Below are 22,669 nucleotides of genomic sequence, written 5' to 3' on the forward strand. Positions count from 1 at the left end.
ATCATTTCCGTTGCCCTCTGCTGGACTTCTCTCCAATTTGTCCACATCCTTTCTGTAGTGGGGGGCCCAAAACATGACACAGTGTGAGAAGTAAACTAGTTCCCAGGAGAACAGAAACAGAAGGAACAAAGCATTAAAGTTTATGAACAGAAGGAACAGCAACAGAGGTTGAAGAATCAAATCAACATGCCACCCTTCAGTCCCCCAGGGAATTTCATCTTTGACAGATCTTCACAGTGGACAGACTGGAAACAGTACTTTACAAGATTTCACACTGCAAACAAGCTCTATAAGGAAACTAGAGATATACAAGTCTCTTCTTTAATGTATGATATGGGGAAGCAGGCTGAGTGTATCTTTAAATTTTTTGACTTTACTGAAGACAACAAAGATGTCTATGAAAGGGGTTTGGCTATGTTTGATGTATATTTTATACCTCAGAGAAATGTGATTTACGAAAGAGCATGTTTTCACCAGACAAATCTTAAACCTCATGCATGAAGGACCTCAGGGATTAACTAAATGGGCCAACTAGTCAGTGTGATGGTCAGGCATCAGCAAGGACATAAAGAATAAAGTATCTACACAACTCACCACAACCAGGCCAACACAACACAAAAAACCTTTAATAACAATGCTTGTACCAGACAGACCTTGGAAGAGATTAGCTAAACATTTATACTAATTCAGAGGACATCATTACCTGGTCACTGTGGGCTATTTTTCCAGATATATAGAAACAGTGTACCTAAAAGACATATGTTGCAGTGTATTCCACAACAACTAATGATGGACAATGGACCACAATTTACTGCAGCAGAATTTAAGTCATTCTGAATGAAATATGATTTTGATCATATTACTAGCATCCCATGTTACTCACAAGCAAATGGAGACACTGAGAGAGCTGTACAGACAGCCAAAAAATCCTACAGCAGGAAGATCCATTCCAAGCTCCTATAGCATGAGCCACAGATCAACATCAATAGCAGCTACTGGATATAATCCAGTGAAACTCCTAATAGGAAGTCCACTCAGAGCTACTGTTCCAACTTCGGAAAAGAACGTATCTCCAAAATAGCCAGACATGAAAAGAGTAGACAAATCAGATAAAAAAAGCTAAAAGTGCTTATGAACTTTTACAGTAGACGTCACTCAGTTAGAGAGCTACCAGGTATAGAATCTGGTGACCATGTTTGTGTCAAACTGGATGGAGAAAAACAATGGACAACTCCAGCTGTTGTAAAGAAAAATAATTCAGCAACCAGATCATATGTGAATGAGACTGACGGAGGAATGTTCAGCAGAAACCGTTGACATCTACAGTTTATGCCTCAGAAAACAACCAACCAAGCAAACTCTACAGATGGATTGTTTCCATTTAGAAACAATTAATAGACTTACACATACTGAACTTCAATGATAGTAGAAATATAGAACTTAAAGGGGAAGATGTAATGGAATGCTAAACTGCATTATACTGTTCAGCCTCTAGTTGGCATGTTGTATAAAATACCTTATGTAAGCCAGCCTCAGCCATACCTGGCAGAGCATTAAAGGATCTTATGATGAATTTAGCTGGTGCGTACCTTGCTAAGAAGGAACCTCTGTAGCCAGTGCACGTCTGGTGCAGGAACATGACAGCAACTATTACATCCCAGCCCAACATTCCCAGAGCATCCAACTTGGATAATATCATTTCAGCATCCAACAAAATAATGAATAATATACAATGGTGGGAGATCAGGTGCTAGCACTTTTATAAGGGGTTCACTTATAGGGAAATAAGTGCAATATGAAGCATCGGCAAGCAAAAAAAAAGGAAAAGAAAAATGTTCTTTATTAATATTAACCTTGTCAAGGATGGTTTATAGTATCCAGAAAGAAACAGAGAAGAACTGCACTATAGGTATGCATATTCCCTCTCCCTCATCATGTGCATCTATATATGTTTATCTTCTTTAGATATAGCTGCATATTGCATAGAAAGGAAAGGAAGAAAGATGAAGATGCAGCTGAGGAAAAAATAGAACAAGAAGGAGAGACTGAATTAAATAACATGAGGGAAGGAGGAAAAATACAATACAGGGAAGGATACAGGAAGGGAACCATATGTATGGAAAGTGAAAGCGGGAACTGAAAATGATGGAAGAAAAGATATGCACAAATATACAACAGGAGAGGGAAAAAGTGGAATGAAGAAAGGGAAAATTAAAGGAAAAGCAAGGAAAACAAAGGAAGAATGAGTAATTTAAATTAAAAATAATGGCTCAGATCATCAGCTGGTGAAAATAAGTGCAGCTCCATTGACTTCAACTCTTACTATGTTCAACTTCAGCTACATTGATTTACACCAGCTGAGGATTTGACCTTCCCTATAATGGGAACGTAGAGATTCAGATAACCAAATAGTATGTATCTATTGTTGAAACATTTTGTCATTCAAATTTGTTTTCTTCATTATTGTTCTCCCTTATTTCCTTTTCCTTCGTTACCTAATGGCCGAGTCTACACCTAGGATTAACTAGTTGGCTGGTTCTGAGCATACTTTTGGGAAAAAAAATCAGTGAATACAGCTTCATGTTTCTCACTAAATACCAGTATTCTTCAAATAATGGGACTCCATTCCCAGCAATGCAGTGTCTAACTGGCTGGGATTAATGGCCCCTGGAACAACTCCTCCTAGTCGGTCATTAATCTCCACTCACTGCTCTGTTCCTTAATCATTATTGCTTAATTTTAGTAACCCCTTCCATCTAAACAAGCTGCATATGACCTGAAATAACAGCGTACAAGGCGTTTACTTGTAGGGAAATAGATGCAATCTGAAACATCTGCAAGCATCCAGCCACACTCATTTTCTCTGAGCTTTTGAGCTGCTCTGTACACAGATTCTGTTCAAGTAGAACAGGAGACAGGAAATACAGATCTGTTCAAATAACATGAGATATGGCAGAAAAATATGCTTTTGAAAAATACTAAAATCTATATTATTAAATTCATAAGACCAGTATCTTCACCTCTCAGTGGTGCTACCACAATTATCTGAGTGAATAATCTGGTCTCTAAAGTTTAATGTTTAAGAAGTTCACAGTCCATATAACAGTTCAAAAGACTTTATTAACTAACAACGCCTGAAAATGAATTCCAAACTTTCATCCAACCACTGCTTGTCGATATAGCGGATATTCAAAAGGCAAAATATAAGAGAAGAAAGGATGTCTTCATTTCACTGCTTTTCTAAACAGTAAGCCAAAGTCAACCAAATGCAGCCTGGAGAAAAGGAGTGCAACTCCCATTAAAATCTGTGGACCAAATGCAATGGTGACTTAAGAAGTGGTGAAAGTTGATTATTAAATGGGTGAATGTGGGTGGCAAAGTAATATTCCTTTCACTGATTTGGTATTCAATATAGCTTATTCGAAAACAGATTTTTTGTCCTGTGGGAAATTTGGACATTCTTTTTTTTTTCTCTGAATCTGAACAAAAAGTCTAAATGTTGACATTTTTTGTGGAACACAAATTCTGAAAAAGTTCAAATCAGAAACAATGAAATTTAGCTTTGATAATTGTTGAAAGATAATGTAAAATATTAAATGATATATAATACATAAATATAATATATACAATGAATATGATAATGACTATAAGTCTAAATGAAATTAAAACAAAGTCAGAATGAAATATGTTTATATTTATTGAAATGAAACATTATGATACTGTCTAAAGAAACTTCTCAACAAGAGAAATACAAAATGAGAAAGTAAAAATGATTCTGTGCTTTCTGTCTAAAATTTAGTCAAAATCAACATGTTCCTGTGAAACTACACTTTCCAAAAGAAAACTGTTCCGTCAACAAATTTTCAACCAGCTTTAGTATTCAGTTACTGAGTCAAATCCTGACCCTAGTTCTGGAGGTGAAAAGCAGTCAGAAAGCTGACAGATCAAGCCCACAAACTGAACACCAAATCAGTGAAAGTAACAAACACACAAAATTATGCTGTCATAAATATAAAGGGAAGGGTAAACCCCTTTGAAATCCCTCCTGGCCAGAGGAAAAACTCCTCTCACCTGTAAAGGGTTAAGAAGCTAAAGGTAACCTCACTGGCACCTGACCAAAATGACCAATGAGGAGAAAAGATACTTTCAAAAGCTAGGAGGAGGGAGAGAAACAAAGGGTCTCCGTATGTCTATATGCTGTTTCTGCTGGGGATAGACCAGGAATGGAGTCTTATAACTTTTAGTAAGTAATCTAGCTAGGTACGTGTTAGATTATGATTTCTTTAAATGGCTGAGAAAAGAATTGTGCTGAATAGAATAACTATTTCTGTCTGTGTATCTTTTTTGTAACTTAAGTTTTTGTCTAGAGGGATTCTCTATGTTTTGAATCTAATTACCCTGTAAGATATCTACCATCCTGATTTTACAGAGGTGATTTCTTTACTTCTATTTACTTCTATTTCTATTAAAAGTCTTCTTGTAAGAAAACTGAATGCTTTTTCATTGTTCTCAGATCCAAGGGTTTGGGTCTGTAGTCACCTATGCAAATTGGTGAGGCTTTTTATCCAACATTTCCCTGGAAAGGGGGGGTGCAAGTGTTGGGAGGATTGTTAATTGTTCTTAAGATCCAAGGGTCTGGGTCTGTAGTGACCTAGGCAAATTGGTGAGGCTTTTTATCAAACGTGGTCCAGGAAGTGGGATGCAAGGTTTTGGGAAGTATTTTGGGGGGAAAGACGTTTCCAAACAGCTCTTCCCCAGTAACCAGTATTTGTTTGGTGGTGGTAGCGGCCAATCCAAGGACAAAGGGTGGAATATTTTGTACCTTGGGGAAGTTTTGACCTAAGCTGTTAAAGATAAACTTAGGAGGTTTTCATGCAGTTCCCCACATCTGTACCCTAGCGTTCAGAGTGGGGAAGGAACCTTGACATATGCACAGCAAGAAATCCATTGGGTCTGATTATCATCACTCTGATACAGGTGGAAATAACTATAAAAGTGCAGGCACTGCAGGCAGCTGCGAATCAGTGTGGCTGCTCCTGACTTACACCGGTGTAAGCAAGAGGAGACTCAGGCCTTGTTGCTTTCCCACTGTGTATAATTCTGTGTTGTGATGAATATGACATTAACACCTATGCTCAGTCAATTCTTTTGTTAGTTCATTCAATTCCCTCCTCTTGGCCTATGTCACAGGGCTATAAAGGCAGGGAGGGACGTTTTTAAAAATAACTCCTCCCAGCATGCATCTCTGTCCAAGCTTTAAGCATTCAGATGAATCAGCAAGGGAAAGCAAAATTGTTCCTCTGCTTTTATTCAACTGACATATCATGTGGGGGATTCTATAAGACTTCTCAGTCACTGGATTTTCATAAAATGTTTATGCCAAGAATAGAGGCAACACTGTTCTTCATAAAAATAGCGAGATCAGAAACTCTTTTTCTCCCAGGCTCAAACCAAGAACTTGTACATTTTTGAGTAAATTTTATTTTTTGGTTAGCCAAACCTCCAGTCAGAGGGATCTGGACCCTTTCTTGTGTCATGCTGACTTATTCTGCCTCTGGGTCCCCAGTTCTTTGCCCTTTAGTTCCAGTCTTTTTGTGTGGCTTTCTGGAACTCAACAGAAATATTTTTATTTCCCTCTTCTTAATAATATCAAACTTTCCGTCAGTTTATTAGTCATCACGATGAGATCTTCACATATGCAGCACTGAACAGGAATTTTTCAACAAGTATTTTTATCATTGGAAAATACTGAATCCTCAAAACTTACTTTTCTTGTAGCAAAGTTTCAATGAATTTCCCCTTTCATATTCTAAAGTGGACCCAGCTTGGCCTTGATCCCTCACTTCCCTGTGGCAAACAGTGTGTTTAGCTATATCAAATAGTGATAGCAAGACCTCCTCCTATCTTATCTCTGTGATGTTAATTTCCTCTCTCCCCAGGTAGGATTTTAGCACTGAGACGCCCCTCCTTGACTGCAGCCTCCTTTGCTCTAATTTTGCCAAGTCACTCTCCTTGAATCCTTTTGCCTGTATGTTTGCCACCATGCTGACTTTAGTCCTCCTGAGTATTAATTATTTACGGTCAAATGTCACCTATTATGCATAGGCCATGGTCAGAAGTAGTGTAGAGCTCCACTTAAGGAGAACACCGCCAAGTACTTTGCCAGTCTGCTGGGGCTTCCAGGTTGCTCCTGGTGATACACTTTTAGAGGGTGAAGTGTATTTCCCCTGGGTGACAGGTCAGCTCTGCTGGCAAGTGAGGAGAAAGTACAGTGGGGCTCTGGCTCTGCCAGCTCCCTGTTCTTTCTCATCTGTTTTCAGGTGAGATACTTGGAGTTTTGGATGAATTAACTTGAAAGTAGACTGTGTGCTTCCTAGAGTGCTGGGGCTGCAATTGGAACCTGTTTAAACATAGACGACAGGTTCCTTTCTTCCTCCACCCTCCCTGGGTAGCTGCATCAGGCAGGTCACACTTTCTGCTTTTAATCAGAGTTGATTTTATTTCAAAGAAACAGCCACCAACCAAGCAAGAAATGAAATAGCTACAAAGAGTGCAGAGAGGCACTTGCTTTGTTTAAAAAGCCCTTGGAAACCCTACAAGAGTCTAGAATAGGACTACAATTAACAATAATCATTATTGTTTGGAAACCAAATTGTCAAGGTTCCTTCCCCACTCTGAACTCTAGGGTACAGATGTGGGGACCTGCATGAAAACCTCCAAAGCTTATTTTTACCAGCTTTGGTTAAAACTTCCCCAAGGTACAAACTATTTTACCCTTTGCCCTTGTACTTTATCGCTGCCATCACCAAACGTCTAACAGATATATAACTGGGAAAGAGCCCATTTGGAAACGTCTTTCCCCCGAAAATCCTCCCAAACCCTCCACCCCATTTCCTGGGGAAGTCTTGATAAAAATCCTCACCAATTTGCATAGGTGAACACAGACCGAAACCCTTGGATCATAAGAACAATGAAAAAGCAATCAGATTCTTAAAAGAAGAATTTTAATAGAAGAAAAAGTAAAAGAATCACCTCTGTAAAATCAGGGTGGTAAATCATAGAATCATAGAATCATAGAATATCAGGGTTGGAAGGGACCCCTGAAGGTCATCTAGTCCAACCCCCTGCTCAAAGCAGGACCAATTCCCAGTTAAATCATCCCAGCCAGGGCTTTGTCAAGCCTGACCTTAAAAACCTCTAAGGAAGGAGATTCTACCACCTCCCTAGGTAACGCATTCCAGTGTTTCACCACCCTCTTAGTGAAAAAGTTTTTCCTAATATCCAATCTAAACCTCCCCCACTGCAACTTGAGACCATTACTCCTCGTTCTGTCATGTGCTACCATTGAGAACAGTCTAGAGCCATCCTCTTTGGAACCCCCTTTCAGGTAGTTGAAAGCAGCTATCAAATCCCCCCTCATTCTTCTCTTCTGCAGGCTAAACAATCCCAGCTCCCTCAGCCTCTCCTCATAAGTCATGTGTTCTAGACCCCTAATCATTTTTGTTGCCCTTCGCTGGACTCTCTCCAATTTATCCACATCCTTCTTGTAGTGTGGGGCCCAAAACTGGACACAGTACTCCAGATGAGGCCTCACCAATGTCGAATAGAGGGGAACGATCACGTCCCTTGATCTGCTCGCTATGCCCCTACTTATACATCCCAAAATGCCATTGGCCTTCTTGGCAACAAGGGCACACTGCTGACTCATATCCAGCTTCTCGTCCACTGTCACCCCTAGGTCCTTTTCCGCAGAACTGCTGCCTAGCCATTCGGTCCCTAGTCTGTAGCGGTGCATTGGATTCTTCCATCCTAAGTGCAGGACCCTGCACTTATCCTTATTGAACCTCATCAGATTTCTTTTGGCCCAATCCTCCAATTTGTCTAGGTCCTTCTGTATCCTATCCCTCCCCTCCAGCGTATCTACCACTCCTACCAGTTTAGTATCATCCGCAAATTTGCTGAGAGTGCAATCCACACCATCCTCCAGATCATTTATGAAGATATTGAACAAAACCGGCCCCAGGACCGACCCTTGGGGCACTCCACTTGATACCGGCTGCCAACTAGACATGGAGCCATTGATCACTACCCGTTGAGCCCGACAATCTAGCCAGCTTTCTACCCACCTTATAGTGCATTCATCCAGCCCATACTTCCTTAACTTGCTGACAAGAATACTGTGGGAGACCGTGTCAAAAGCTTTGCTAAAGTCAAGAAACAATACATCCACTGCTTTCCCTTCATCCACAGAACCAGTAATCTCATCATAAAAGGCGATTAGATTAGTCAGGCATGACCTTCCCTTGGTGAATCCATGCTGGCTGTTCCTGATCACTTTCCTCTCATGCAAGTGCATCAGGATTGATTCTTTGAGGACCTGCTCCATGATTTTTCCAGGGACTGAGGTGAGGCTGACTGGCCTGTAGTTCCCAGGATCCTCCTTCTTCCCTTTTTTAAAGATTGGCACTACATTAGCCTTTTTCCAGTCATCCGGGACTTCCCCGGTTCGCCACGAGTTTTCAAAGATAATGGCCAATGGCTCTGCAATCACATCCGCCAATTCCTTCAGCACTCTCGGATGCAACTCGTCCGTCCCCATGGACTTGTGCACCTCCAGCTTTTCTAAATAGTCCCTAACCGCCTCTATCTCCACAGAGGGCTGGCCATCTCTTCCCCATTTTGTGATGCCCAGCGCAGCAGTCTGGGAGCTGACCTTGTCAGTGAAAACAGAGGCAAAAAAAGCATTGAGTACATTAGCTTTTTCCACATCCTCTGTCACTAGGTTGCCTCCCTCATTCAGTAAGGGGCCCACATACCTTACAGGGGAATCAGATTCAAAACATAGAGAATTCCTCTAGGCAAAACCTTAAGTTACAAAAAGACACAAAAACAGGAATCTACATTCCATTCAGCACAGCTTGTTTTCTCAGCCATTTAAAGGAATCAGAATCTAACACATATCTAGTTAGATTACTTACTAAGTTCTAAGACTCCATTCCTGTTCTGTTCCTGGCAAAAGCATCACACAGACAGAGAAAGAGGCTTTGTTTCTCCCTCCCCCCAGCTTTTGAAAGTATCTTGTCTCCTCTTTGGTCATTTTGGTCATGTGCCAGCGAGGTTATCCTAGCTTCTTAACCCTTTACAGATGGAAGGGTTTTGCCTCTGGCCAGGAGGGATTTTAAAGGTGTTTACCCTTCCCTTTATATTTATGACACAAATATATTCTGCCTGCAAACAAAAGCAGCACTAAGGGCTACATAGAAATATTTCCCTATCATCTGGAAAAGTTCTGTGGACTACAGTTTGAAAACCACTGCTCTAAGTAGGTTTCAGAGTAACAGCTGTGTTAGTCTGTATCCACAAAAAGAAAAGGAGGACTTGTGGCACCTTAGAGACTAACAAATTTATTTGAGCATATGCTTTTGTGAGCTACAGCTCACTTCATCGGATGCATTCAGTGGAAAATACAGTGGGGAGATTTATATACACAGAGAACATGAAACAATGGGTGTTACCATACACACTGTAACAAGAGTGATCAGGTAAGGTGAGCTATTACCAGCAGGAGAGCGGGGACGGAACCTTTTGTAGTGATAATCAAGGTGGGTCATTTCCAGCAATTGACAAGAACTTCTGAAGAACAGCCGGGGGTGGGGAGGGGAATAAACATGAGGAAATAGTTTTACTTTGTGTAGTTTCAAAAGCTCAACTGATTAAAAAGATGACCTTTACGCTCAGGGCCAAGGGGTTTAATTTCAGAATGAGCTTTTCAAAAATAAAAATGTGATAATATAAGTGAAACAATACAGACACACTGGATTACAACATTCAAAAAGAACCCATTTTTCCCTTCCACCTGTTACTGCATCCTTTATAATTTTCTTCACTTTCGGTTATCCATGATAATCCTTTTTTTCTAAAGGGATTTATTATATATATAGTGTTCAATAAAAAAGCTTTTCTAAAAGGCAAAACCACATCTAATACTTTTAGGAGAAAATGAGAGGATTTATCTTGAGTGAGACTGAAATGGCATAAGAAAACATTCACAGATTTGCCCTCAGATTTTCCTATTACCCCTCACCTCCCAAATGGGAGAGAACCATCAAGGAAGGACGGAGCACAGGAGAGTGATCAAAGAGGGCATTATGAGCCACTAGAAAAGGAGGAGAAGCCTGTAGAAGGTACTATCTAAGAACAGAAAGAAGCCAAAGGGGAAAGAAGAGTCAAGGTTCCAAATCCAGCTTCTGTGCACAGAACTCCCATGGAGGTTGTCATAAACATACAGCTAAGGGTAGCCTAGAATTCCTCCTTACCTGTAAGGGGTTAAGAAGCTCAGGTAACCAGGTTAGCACATGACCAATAGGACCAATGGGGAAAGAAGATACTGTCAAATCTTGGCAGAGGGGAAGGGTTCTTTTTTGCTCTTTGTTTGTGTGTGTGTGTGTTCTCTCTTGGGACTGAGAGGGGCCAGACAGAAATCCATCTTCTCCAACCCATCCTAATCTGAGTCTCCAATATTGCAGCCAGTATAGATAAACCAGGCAAGGTGGATTAGTTTATATTTTGTTTTTTCTGTGAATTTTCCCTGTGCTAAGAGGGAGGTTTATTACTCTTTTCTGTAACTTTAATTTTCCCTGTGCTTGGTTGTAGAAGTGAAATAATGTTGTAACTTGCATTTTAGTGCAGTGGATACCTGGACAAAATTCTATAGTACCTTCTACAAGCTTCTCCTCCTTTTCTAGCCACCCATAATACTCTCTTTGATCACTCAGCTGTGCTCCTTCCTTCCTTGATGGTTCTCCCTCATTTGGGGGATGAGGGGTAATAGGAAAATCTGAGGGCAAATCTGTGAATGTTTTTCTTTGCCATTTCAGTCTCACTCAAGATAAATACTCTCATTTTCCCCTAAAAGTATTAGTATTTTATTATTATATATTTGGAGCCTGATGTGCTTTTTATTGTGTTTGTGTTGCTTGTCAACACTTTTTCCAAGATGATGATAGGACACAATCAATCTGAGAAATCATTACAGGGATCCAACTGTGGCGCTTCCCAGGGGCACACAGGGTTGTGAGGCACCTCACCACCACCTGTACTTAGCATGATTGAGCCTTGTCTATGCCTACTGTGGATAAGCTCCCTGTAACCACCAGCCTCTAGCAACACAAGCTCTGCCTTCTAGGCTGTGATCTCTCTGTACAGATTAGCAATAGGCACACACCAACCCCCAAGTCCTCTGGACTTCCTCTGGAGTGCTTAGTCCTGTTCCACTGAACAATAATGGAACTCTTAAATCACATAATCCCAAAGGGATAGTATACACCAGCTTGCAAAATTCAACTCAGGATCACCACTTTGCTTAACACACAGCACTTTATATAGTGAAAACAAAAATAAGTGTATTGTCAAAGAACAGATTCCAGTGATAGTGAGTCAGAATATTGGAAACAAATGGTTACATATAAAACAAAATTATAATGTGCTTTCTAGAGAATAAATTTAACAAACAAGGCATTCCCCTAAATCCTACAAGATAGCTCACCCCAAGTTTTTTCCCCAGCATTTTCAACCAGTTTGGTTGAGAGCCCTTCTCATAAGATCAAGCCTGCTGACAGCTTGTTCTCACAGATTAAAGGAATATTTAGGGGTTCATCTGTACCCTAGATATAGTTTAGAAAGTTAGTTGTTTTACCCCTCCACAGGATAACTTCTGCTGTTTTTGTTTTTGTTTTCCTCCAGCCCCTGTAATCTATTGATTAGCATTGTGCTCAGATTGTGACCCATACAATACTATGGGTCCATTGTGACCCATACAATACTCAATTTGTATATGATCAGCCAAACTGTGAAAATCATCTCTTTTCCCCTGCCTGCTAGGAATATGTGGATTACTCTTTGATGACCTGTCTTATCTCACGGACATAGAAAGCAAAATTTTTTAGTATATATACGTATTTTCCATACATACATCTCACAATAATTATGATGACCAATGTGATACAGGCTTTCATTAGAGATCTTTCATGACATTCTTTTAGTGAATCCAGGTGAACTCTACCCTAATTTACCCCTGTTCTCTCTGTCAGCGGACATCAAGAGGACCTTACGTCACATCTGTCTCTGTATTCTTCCATTATTATTTATATGGTAATAGCATCTGAAAGCCTCAGCTGTGATCAGGGCCCCACTATGCTAGAGTTGGGTAGGAAATGCTTTTCCTGTCCTGTGAATTTTTTTTTAGATTTTGACATCTTTTCCCTTGCCAAATAATTTTTTTAACGAAATGTAAATTTAAAAATAATGAATGTTGAGTGAGTTGAACTAGGAAAACTCTCTTTGAATGGGTTGGACAGATTTTTGGAATTGGGTTGGAATTTTTGTTTGTGTTTCCATATAATATGTATAGTGTTGAAAAGTTTTGATAGGTAATGATAAAGCAAAGGAAATATAGTCAGTGACACTGAAAATATAAAATAGGAAGTCAAATAACAATATAACAAAACTGAACATATACTTTATTGTAACATTTTATTGACACTGTCTGATAAATTATTTCCTTTCCTGTTGTTTTTTCCCTTTCCATTTGTTACCAAGCAGCCCAAGCTAGACCTGTAATTTACTACTTGAGTACTACTTAATGCACTTTATATGTATATGAGGGATGGGTGGAGAGGGGGGAATCACATCATGTCCAGACTCTGGTTTACTACTTTGGAGTGCAAACATTCCTCACAAAATGCTTCCACAGTCCACCCCAGCTGCAGTGAGTGATGGGCCGGGGTTAATGGCCCTTGGCACAACTCCTTCTAACTGATCATTAATCTCCAAGAAATGACCTGTGCCTTAATCATTACTGCTTAATTAGCAACCTCTTCCATCTAACCATATGGCATATGACCTAAAATAACAATGTGCACACCCACAGTCATTTTCTTGAACATCTGAGCTGCACTGTACACAGATTCTATTCAAGTAAAATAAAGGATGGGAAATACAGATTTATTCAAATAAGATAGAACTTGGCAGCAAAACAGCCCTTTTGCAAAATACTGAGATCACCATGGTCAATCTTCTCTCACAGTGGTGTTACCTTACTGACGTCAATCAGTGAAGAATTTGATCCCTAATGTTTAAAATAAGACACACACACATACACACCCCACCTGCTTTATGCCTCTTCAGTATTCAGCTTCCCCTAGTTCTAATTTATTTAATAATTCATATTTCAATCGATGAGTGACCATAGTTGTATTTTGTATAAGCTTGATATATACACATGTACATACACATCGGAAATCCATAGATATCAGTAAGAAATTAATAATGATGGGTAGTAGCTAGTGCATTGGACTAGGAGTCAGGAAACAGGTTCTATTCTCAGCTTCACAGCTGACCTGCTGTGTGACCTTGGGGAAGTCACTTCCCCTCTCTGTGCCTCTGTTTTCGCTCCCGCCCTTTGTCTCCATGGATTGTCTATTTCACTTGTAAGCCTTGCACATTGGAGCCCTGCTCTTGGTTGGATCTCCTAGGTACTGTTGTAACATAAATATTACACAATAAAATATATCTGTAGAGAGAATAGACTATACAAGGCAGGAGCTGCTTTTGCGGTCTGAGAGGAAACTTTTGCCTGTATTTTTTTTAATTAACTTAAAAATGCTTCCTGTGTTGTATCCAGAAAATATGTAAGTTTCTGCTTACTTACTATCATGCAGTGATGGGTTTGTCAAATCCCTCAAATTATTGTATCATTTTGCTTCAATAGATTAATAAATAGGGTTTGCTATCATGTGGTGCTGTTCCATACCAAGTAAAATGAACATTATACCAGTACAGTCTGGTGCCTTAGTTATTTCTTTCTGTAAATAGATCTAAATTACTTTAGGGTAGAAAAATGCTTACATTGGATCTTCAAAATGGACCTGATCCAAACTCTTTTGAAATTGATGGAAATATTCCTATTGACTCCAATGGGCTTTGGATCAGGCCCATGAAAACCATTATGGAATTTTAAGAGCTAAGGGCAGTATTAGCAAAAATTAGGCTGCTTGAGTTGCAAGCTGGAGAAGCTCCATAAACTTGTCTGGTTCAGCATATGCAGAGCTTTAACTGAGTTTCAGCAGCATTTTTCATACATTTCTATGGATCACCAAATGGCGGTCCAGCTGTTCTACTTCTCTCCCTATCACCATTAAAAGTGTGCCTATCCCTGTCTAGTTACACCCACACCAGCACCCCTCTGCTTACGCTCTGCTGAACAGAAGCAGAGACTCTACTTTCCTTCTTGCAAAATTTCTTTTCAAATATATTCGTGTTTTACAACTGCATATTTGATCTGTGAGACATATTTTGCAGCTATGTTAGTATTAGAACACTGTGTGTGTGTGTGTGTGTGTGTGTTTAATAAAAGGGAGAGAAAAAAAGAAAAACTAGGAAATTGTAGTTGTCATCATATGATTTGGATAGGCAATGATAAGGTAAAGGAGATATAATCAGTTACTTTAAAATATAAAATAGGAAGTCAAATAATAAAAATAAACACTGTGAATATAACTGTATTGTAACATGTTGAAGACACTCAGTACTCTCTGATGTATTGGTGTACTCTGTTTTGTGCAGTTTCATAAAATCTAATCTCAAACGTTCTAGATAAACGCGCACACACACACAAAACTAGCTAAAGCCGCTATACATTTGCCCAGTTTATGCACAATTGTGTGGTACCGCAAGCAGTTACACAGTTTAAAATATAACATGTTGTACTGCCCAGTTACAAAACCAATTTGTAGTTGCATATAACTTTGTAAATTAAAATTAGGTCAGATCAAAATTAGTGTTATTCTATTAATGCTGATTTACACAAGCTGAAGATCAGGCCATTAGAGCCTATTCCTCATTAAGTCCAGGTGGAGGTTTTTTCCCACAAAAATTGTACTTTTTTATTAACTAAAAATTATTTTTATCCAGTCATGTAACTCAAAACCAGTCAAACAGATTGAGCTCAAATGTTACAAACAATGACCCTGGCCCTGTTGTCTTGAAGCCAATGGTAAACTTATCTTGCCTTAAAGGGGAGAAAAAGCAGGTCCAGATTCATCTTGTGTCTGAGGACATGTACAGAAATTTTCAGCCCAGAAGGACAATTACTGGAAAAAGTTATAAATGAATGAAAACCGGTAGCTATTAAATAAAAGTTTGTATGCAATATATATATATATTATATAAATACACTCCTACATGTATGAATAGTGAGTGCTTCAAGGATTCCTGTATGCCAGGTGCTGGCAATGATTACTTTTATCCATTCAAAAAGAATACATTTTCCATTGTGAGAATTTTTTCTTGTAAGCACAAGTGGAAAGCACCATTGGCAATACATTGCTCTCACTGCAGGTATCTCTGCTTTCATTCATGCAGTCTGCCGGTGAAAGCTTTAAATGCCATAAAATGGACTGCTGGCATGAAGCCCATGCTTAAAGATAGGGAGAAACCACCATCTTCAGAGGATAAGAAGCCTGACTTTTTTCTTTGTTTTGATATTTGGATTATTTTGTTTTTAAAGCAGGACTTATTTCATAGGCTGAACCAAATTTCTCACTTATTTAATTCTCCTTCCTTATTAAAAAAAAAAAAGAACCACAGAAAGGATTTGTTCCCAGGTGTAAAAAACATTATGACACATTCTCCATTTTTCCTGTGAATTGCTGCATCCCAATCTGTGTAACTGAATAGAATGGACTCTGTGGAGTGGTGAAGTCTTTTTGGCTAAATAGCTTAGCATGTTTCAGAGCCACCATCTTCAGGTATTTATGCAGTGAAATATGGTGGAGAATTTTCACTGAATAGAACCCCAATACTTTGAAATCAGTGGGAACTAGGTACCTATATACCTTTAGAGGATCTTGGCCTAAGTCATTAATAAGCACCATAGGAAAGATTTATATATTAGTTAAACCTTAAACCAAGTAATTTTATTTTCATGCAACAATCTGTGTAGAAAAATATGTTAGTAGCATTTTACTCTGAATTAACAAATACCGATTTTGGAACATTCCTTTGGAAATCTCAGAGTTATATTTCCATCATATTAATGTAGTATTGTTTTGCAAAATGCTTAAATGGTGTAGTGGTGAGAATCCAAGAGATCATTTGGATTATTCTGCATTTTTCTTTGGCATAGAACAGTGTGGATACCAGTTAAAGTGATAAGAAAGACCCATTTGGAAACACTATTCTGAATGGATTTTTTTAAGCACCCATAAAACACCCTTTTAGCTGTAGATATTTTCAAGTTTGCAATAATATTGTCACAGGGTGTTTGGGCCCAGTAAATGAAGTAGAAAAAGTCCCTCTATGCCAAAGTATGTGCTCCCATTTGGCTAGTTAAGAGTGTAAGACAGCACTTGGAGATGATAATGGATCAGGTTAGGTGGGCCCTAGAGAAAGAGTGACCCAGTGAGTACATTTGTCTGGTAAGAGGAAGAGAGTCCTAATGAGTAAAGCAGAGTGGCCTGTTCAGGAAGGGCAGGTGGGAAATGTTGGAGATCAGGGGATTGGAGGAGTCCTGGAAGGAAGCAGAACGTGGTTACTGGGAGAAGGCTGAAGACAGGAAAGCAGCAAGAGGGATTTGCTGGCTAGCTGTTGTCTCCAAGCCAGAGAGCCAGTGCCAGAGGGCTGACGGTTAAAGGAGCAGCAGTGGGAGTTGCCTGCTGGCTCTAAGCTAGAGCCTAGGATAGAAGAGATTTGAAAGCAGAGGAGCAGTAGAGGAGTTTACCTGCTGATATTACCAGGGCCAGAGATCTCGACACAGAGGAACTGTCAGAGAGCCAAGGAGGGGTGAGGGATGCTCCTCTGGTAAGGATGCTCCCTGCAGAGAGGAAAAACAGGGTTCCACTCTAGTTGGAAGGTCTGAGATTGCTGTCTTGGTGCAGGAGGACAGAAGAGGATTGACAGAGAGTCTAGATGTGGTCAAAGAAACCACTGTGTGGTATGTGGGGAATCAAGGGATGAGATGACTTGAATTTTAATGACTGCTTGTACTGGGGTGAGAAATGGACTACATGTCTGGGATTTCTGTTATGTTGTTGTAATAAACCAGCCCCCAAAAGGGGTAGTACTGAGACAAGAAAGCTTGAAGTGAAGTTATTGGGTCATGTGCATGGGGAGGGATAGCTCAGTGGTTTGAGCATTGGCCTGCTAAACCCAGGGTTGTGAGTTCAATCCTTGAGGGGGCCATTTAGGGATCTGGGGAAAAAATTGGGGATTGGTCCTGCTTTGAGCAGGGGGTTGGACTAGATGACCTCCTGAGGTCCCTTCCAACTCTGATATTCTATGATTCTATGTGAAAGGAGAAACTGAGGCAGGTGTACCTGTCATGCTGTAGCCTGATGTAGAGGGATGCCCCACCAGACTGCCCAGTGACAGACACACTGTTAGATTTTTGTTGACGACAATAGGAAACTTAAATTCAATTCACAGAGAAAATAGATTTCGTTAAAAGGACGTATTCTGCAGCAGATCCATAATCATTATTATTTATAATATAGTAGAACCTAGAAGCCTCATTTGGGACCTAATTGTGCTTGATTCTGTAAAGTAAAAGCCTGTTCCTGCCTCAAATTGTTGACATTCAAAGTAGGTTTCTCTTAAAGCTGAATTTGATATTTACCCTATTCAGCAAAAAGAGATTTGGGCTATGAAACCCCCAGGTGTTTTTCAGCTTAATCCACACTCTTCCCTTAGAATTTGGACTCTTTTCTCTGTGCAGTAACACAAGATGCAATGTTTTTCCATTTCATTTTTATTCTTCCCATAGATAAGTACTATTCAAAGTGGTGGTCCGCGGACTGGTGCCGGTCTGCGAGCCATCGGCTGCTGATCTGCGTGCACATTGGGGAAAAAAATTGCCGGTCCCCCACATCAGATAGCTTGAGAAGCACTGCCATAGATTGTCTCACAACTGATTGGTAATTCTCATTGTAATAAACATTCTCAAAACAAACAGATTTTGATATGAGAAAAAGGTTTTTCCACATCCCAGGAACAGTACTTTTGATCTGGTTATCCTTAGTCAGAAGCAGGTATATTTCTTGCATTTACTAGCTTGTATTCTGCAATCATATTTATAAAGGATCTTGGAGCTCAGCAACTCACATCCAGCTATGTCTTAGTACCCATATCTACTACCCATAAATAATTAAATACTGTAAGTGTCCAGAAAATCTCTTTGTCTGTGCAGAAGGCCATATCCAAATTCTCTTTTTTGTTGCTGTTGTTGCTTTTTCCCACACACAAAATGGGCAAAAAGAACACTGAACTACTGACCAGACTGACTTACTGTATATGTATCCCTGGGTAATCATCCACCTTTCAGGGGGAGTGTGCAACTTTGGTTTTGTGCTTTTTTTTAACTTCTTTGTGGTTGATTTTGCCTTCTGATGCCATACCAATGACTGTCAAGAAATCACGTTCATATAAATTAACTGCCAGTCATACTCCTATTTAATCAATGTTTTGACACTAGTTGCAATTTTAATGACTTATTCAGGCAAAAAGTCTGCTTTTTAAGAAGCCAGGGAATATATTTTTGATTGTTCTCCTTTACTCCAGTGTAAAGTAATCTTTTATTTTTATTGTGTGCCATGTGATTCAATAGAAAATTGTACCGGTGAGAAGCTGTTGCACAGAAATGGGAAAAGATGGTGTTTTCATCACTGTACATTTTTGCTGTAATCTAGTGAAATGGTCTTAACAACTGGGAAGTTTCATTTCTCAGAAAATTTCAAAAATAACTGCTGTGACTAAATCATTGGGGGGTTATTTTTCATATTTTGGTCCATATAGAATGTGAATTCAGTGATCAGGGATAAAAGGGATGGAAAAAGGTATGATAAGCGACTGTGTAGTCCATCTCTTTGAGATTTGCACAGTAACACGTGAGCTGGAAATAGTCCAAAACTTGTTCCACTTCCTGGCCAGCATTCTGAAATATAGGTCAGCAGAGTGCAGAAATTTTATGCCTTATGCAGGCTTGTAATATATCAATTCTTTGTAACAATTCTGATAGTGAGAGATCTGAGAAATTTTTCCATACCAACAGTGAATGCTGTTCATTTCTTCAAAATTTGAAATGCTTCTTACTGAAAAATAAAACAGAATTAATATTTAAAAATTAACAATAATACAACAGGGGATTTATGGGTGTATGGATTTGTTAAATGTATGTTTCTAGAGTTTCTAAATGGAGAGTATTTCAAATCACTTTCAAATCAATAGGATTTTATTTTTAAAGTTGACAGTTGGACATGATTTTTGTGTATATACAAAAGGCACTGGTACTCATCCCAAAACATTATAGGTATTACAGTCTCTCTAAAATTGGATGAAAAAGTTGTGTTCAGCTAACTTAGGAAAAAATAACAAACCCGTAATTGTTAGGCAATAAAAGTGTGAACATCCTATTTCTATAAACTAATCAAGACAAAGTACTAAATTCACTACTGTACTGTATACTTTGTATGATCAGCTGAATATCTAGTACAATGTCTTATAATGGTGATAAAGAAACAACTTTGTGACAATCAAATTGCTCCATTGAAATGTCACTTTTTTATTCTCTTTTCTGTGCATTTGAACAGTTCTGATTAAATTAATGTTAACAAATCTTTAGTCCAATTAAATTATGTTACAAATGTTCAGTGTTATAAATTTACATGCAATTTTAAATATTACTGTACAACCATGAATGCTATTAATAGACTCTTTTGCTCTCTGATCTTGAATGTTTTTCTCTGTAGACAATATACTCTACTATGCTTGGTATTCAAGTTTTAGTTGCTTCTCAGAGGCATGAACATACCATCTGTGACAAAGTTCCTCCTCTGCCTTGGTGGGTCCTGTGCTTATTGGCGGATTTTCTCACCTCAGAGGTTCACGGCAGCCCTCAGTTTGGCCACTTTCGTGGCTCAAATCTGCCGTTCACTCAGTTAGCCTCATCACTGGTCAGCATGTGGAAAGGAAGAAGAACAATCCCCACGGTCTCTGCTGATCCACCTGCTGCCTGTTCCCTGATCCAGGCCAGAGACTTCCCCTCTGGTGAAGCCACAGTCTAGTTCAACTCCTCCAGTATCAAGTAGGGAGTTGAGGGGATGGAGGGATGGGGGGAACCCGGGTCCGCTCTCTACTCCGGGTTCCAGCCCAGGGCCCTGTGAATTGCAGCTGTCTACAGTGGCTCCCGTAACAGCTGTGTGACATCTACAACTCCCTGGGCTACTTCCCCATAGCCTCCTCCCAACACCTTTATTCTCACCACAGGGCCTTCCTCCTGATGTCGGATAATGCTTGTACTTCTCAGTCCTCCAACAGTATGCGTTCTCACTCTCAGCTTCTTGTGCCTCTTGCTCTGAGCTCCTCGCACACACCACAGACTGAAGTGAGCTCCTTTTTAAACCCAGGTGCCCTGATTAGCCTGCCTTAATTGAGTCTACCAGCTTCTTGATTGGCTGCAGGTGTTCTAATCAGCCTGTCTGCCTTAATTGTTTCCAGAAAGTTCCTGATTATTCTGGAATCTTCCCTGTTACATTACCCAGGGAAAAGGGACCTATTTAACCTGGAGCTAATATATCTTTCTTCTATCACTCTCCTGTTGCCGAGTGATATGAGACGGCTGCATAATCTGCAGCCAGACTGCTTGCAGACTACACCAAGGAAACATCTATACACGCTCATGCTCCACACCCTTGATGTCCTCACCCTCGCGTCCCGCCCCGATACAAAATGGCAGAACCTCCTGCAACCTCTGGAGGGTGAGGAGTCCCGGTGGGCCAGCCTATACTCCACCTTGGTCCCAAGGCCCACCGGGGATATCAGTTGGCAGCTCCTTCTTGGAGCCGTGAGCACGGGCGTGTACTTGGCGAAGTTCACCCCTATCCCAAACACCTGCCCCTTTTGCAGCGTGAGGGAAACCCTGGCACACATGTACTTGGAGTGTGCCAGGCTGCAGCCCCTATTCCGGCTCCTCATCAATACTTCATTACGTTTTTGGTTACACTTTTCCCCTCACCTTTTTATTTATGCACTCCCTATCCACGGCCCCACAAAGTCACGGGACCTCCTGGTCAGCCTCCTCCTGGCCCTGGCTAAAATGGCCATCTATAAAATGAGGCTGAGGAGGTTGGCCGATGGAGTCTGCTGTGACTGTGGGGCCTATTTCCGATCCTCCGTCCGTTCACGTATCCAGGCAGAGTTCCTCTGGGTGGCATCCACTGGCTCCCTTGATGCCTTTGAGGAGCAGTGGGTGCTGTTCTCTGCTCGGTGTCCCCATCCAGTTCCCTTCGTTTGACCCTTTGACCACACTCCTGTCCCTGTTATTTCATTAGTTGTCCCCTGTACTTATTAGGTTTCCAGGTCCTGTGAATCCCCCTCTTAGGCTGGGGGGGATCCTTTAGCAGTGGGATAACCAACAGGATCACTCTCCTGTAGCCATCTGGCCCGACCCTGTCACACATCCCATATTGTGTCACATAATGTGGTATCTTTCTATAGGTATGGGACACAGTTAAGAAGTGTTAAAAATATCGGCCAGACTCTATATCTCTCTGTAGCAAACTGAATTTTCTTACAGGTAGACAGAGGTGCAGGAACAATTTTTATAATGGGGGTGCTGATGATGGAAACCATGTATTTGGTGTTTGTTATTACTATTTCAAGCCAGGGAGTGCACCCCCACTACCTCTAGTTCCAGCACCACTGCAGATAGAAGATGGAGGTTTTGGGGTTGAGTCTTTCATTTACGCTGTTGTAAACCAATAAAAGTGCAGTAAAAGTGTTTTATTGGCCTAATCCAAAGTCCATTGAAGTTACTGAAAAAACTCCAATGGACTTCAGTTGACTTTGGATCAGGACCTCAGGGGGCAAAGAAACAGGCCCTTTTTTTCCTGATTTGCAGCTATCCTCCTCCCCCCCACCCCAGTTCTGATGTGAGGTTTTCTCTCAAATTTTCTCTCTTGGCATCTCCCTTTGGCTAAACACTGCCCTCACCTGGAGTGAGCAATGCGGCATAGTTACCTTTATTTGTGTGTAACTTTTCACAGCTGGGGATAGCTGGGTATAATGTTGGCACTGCCAAGCCCAAACACAAAATGAGAACATTGGGGGTTGAGGGGTGGAGAGGGATAAATAACCAAAGCAAAAGGGAAAAGAAGTGGTGCGTAACAGAGTGAGCCAGAACAGATGTAGGGAATTGTTAATAGATATTCTGGCATCCAATTATTCAATCAACATTTAAAGGCTAATGAACAACTTTATTACAAATGGGAGGATTAAAAAAATAACCCTCCGTTTCTAAGGTAAACAAACATTCCTGCTTACAGCCTTTGGCAGCTACAGACCCTTTTCTGCTCTGAGGGTGAAGAAGCATAAATGGCAAATAGAAATGAACATAACACAGTTTAGTTAATGCAATTACCTTGATGTCAACAGTATTACTCTTGGTTTCTCTCTGGTGTGTCAGAGAGAGCAGAATTCAGAGAGAGCAGAGTTTGACCAAGAGAATTACTTTCAAAGGCAAATAAGCGCCAAAAAAATCTATTTATCTATCATGTCCCTCATTGCAATAGTAACTGAGCACCTCTGGTGAGTTAAAAGATTCTCTCTCTTTCTCTCTCTT

At 40.2% G+C, this 22,669-nt stretch overlaps 1 protein-coding gene across 23 annotated transcripts in view; it reads left to right on the forward strand.

Annotated features, from left to right (window-relative positions):
* NRXN1 (neurexin 1) overlaps nt 1–22,669 on the forward strand; it is a 1,233,750-nt gene that overhangs the window by 31,444 nt on the left and 1,179,637 nt on the right. For 5 of the 23 annotated variants that reach the window (XM_077811984.1, XM_077811986.1, XM_077812000.1 and 2 more), the window contains exon 2: nt 16,757–16,763. The exons of the other annotated variants lie outside the window; for them this stretch is intronic. In XM_077811984.1, coding sequence (XP_077668110.1) covers nt 16,757–16,763 — 7 coding nt within the window. The remainder of the gene's footprint in view (nt 1–16,756; nt 16,764–22,669) is intronic. 23 annotated transcript variants of the gene reach the window in all.

The sequence above is a fragment of the Eretmochelys imbricata genome, chromosome 3 (assembly GCF_965152235.1).
Source record: "Eretmochelys imbricata isolate rEreImb1 chromosome 3, rEreImb1.hap1, whole genome shotgun sequence".
Lineage (NCBI taxonomy): Eukaryota > Metazoa > Chordata > Testudines > Cheloniidae > Eretmochelys > Eretmochelys imbricata.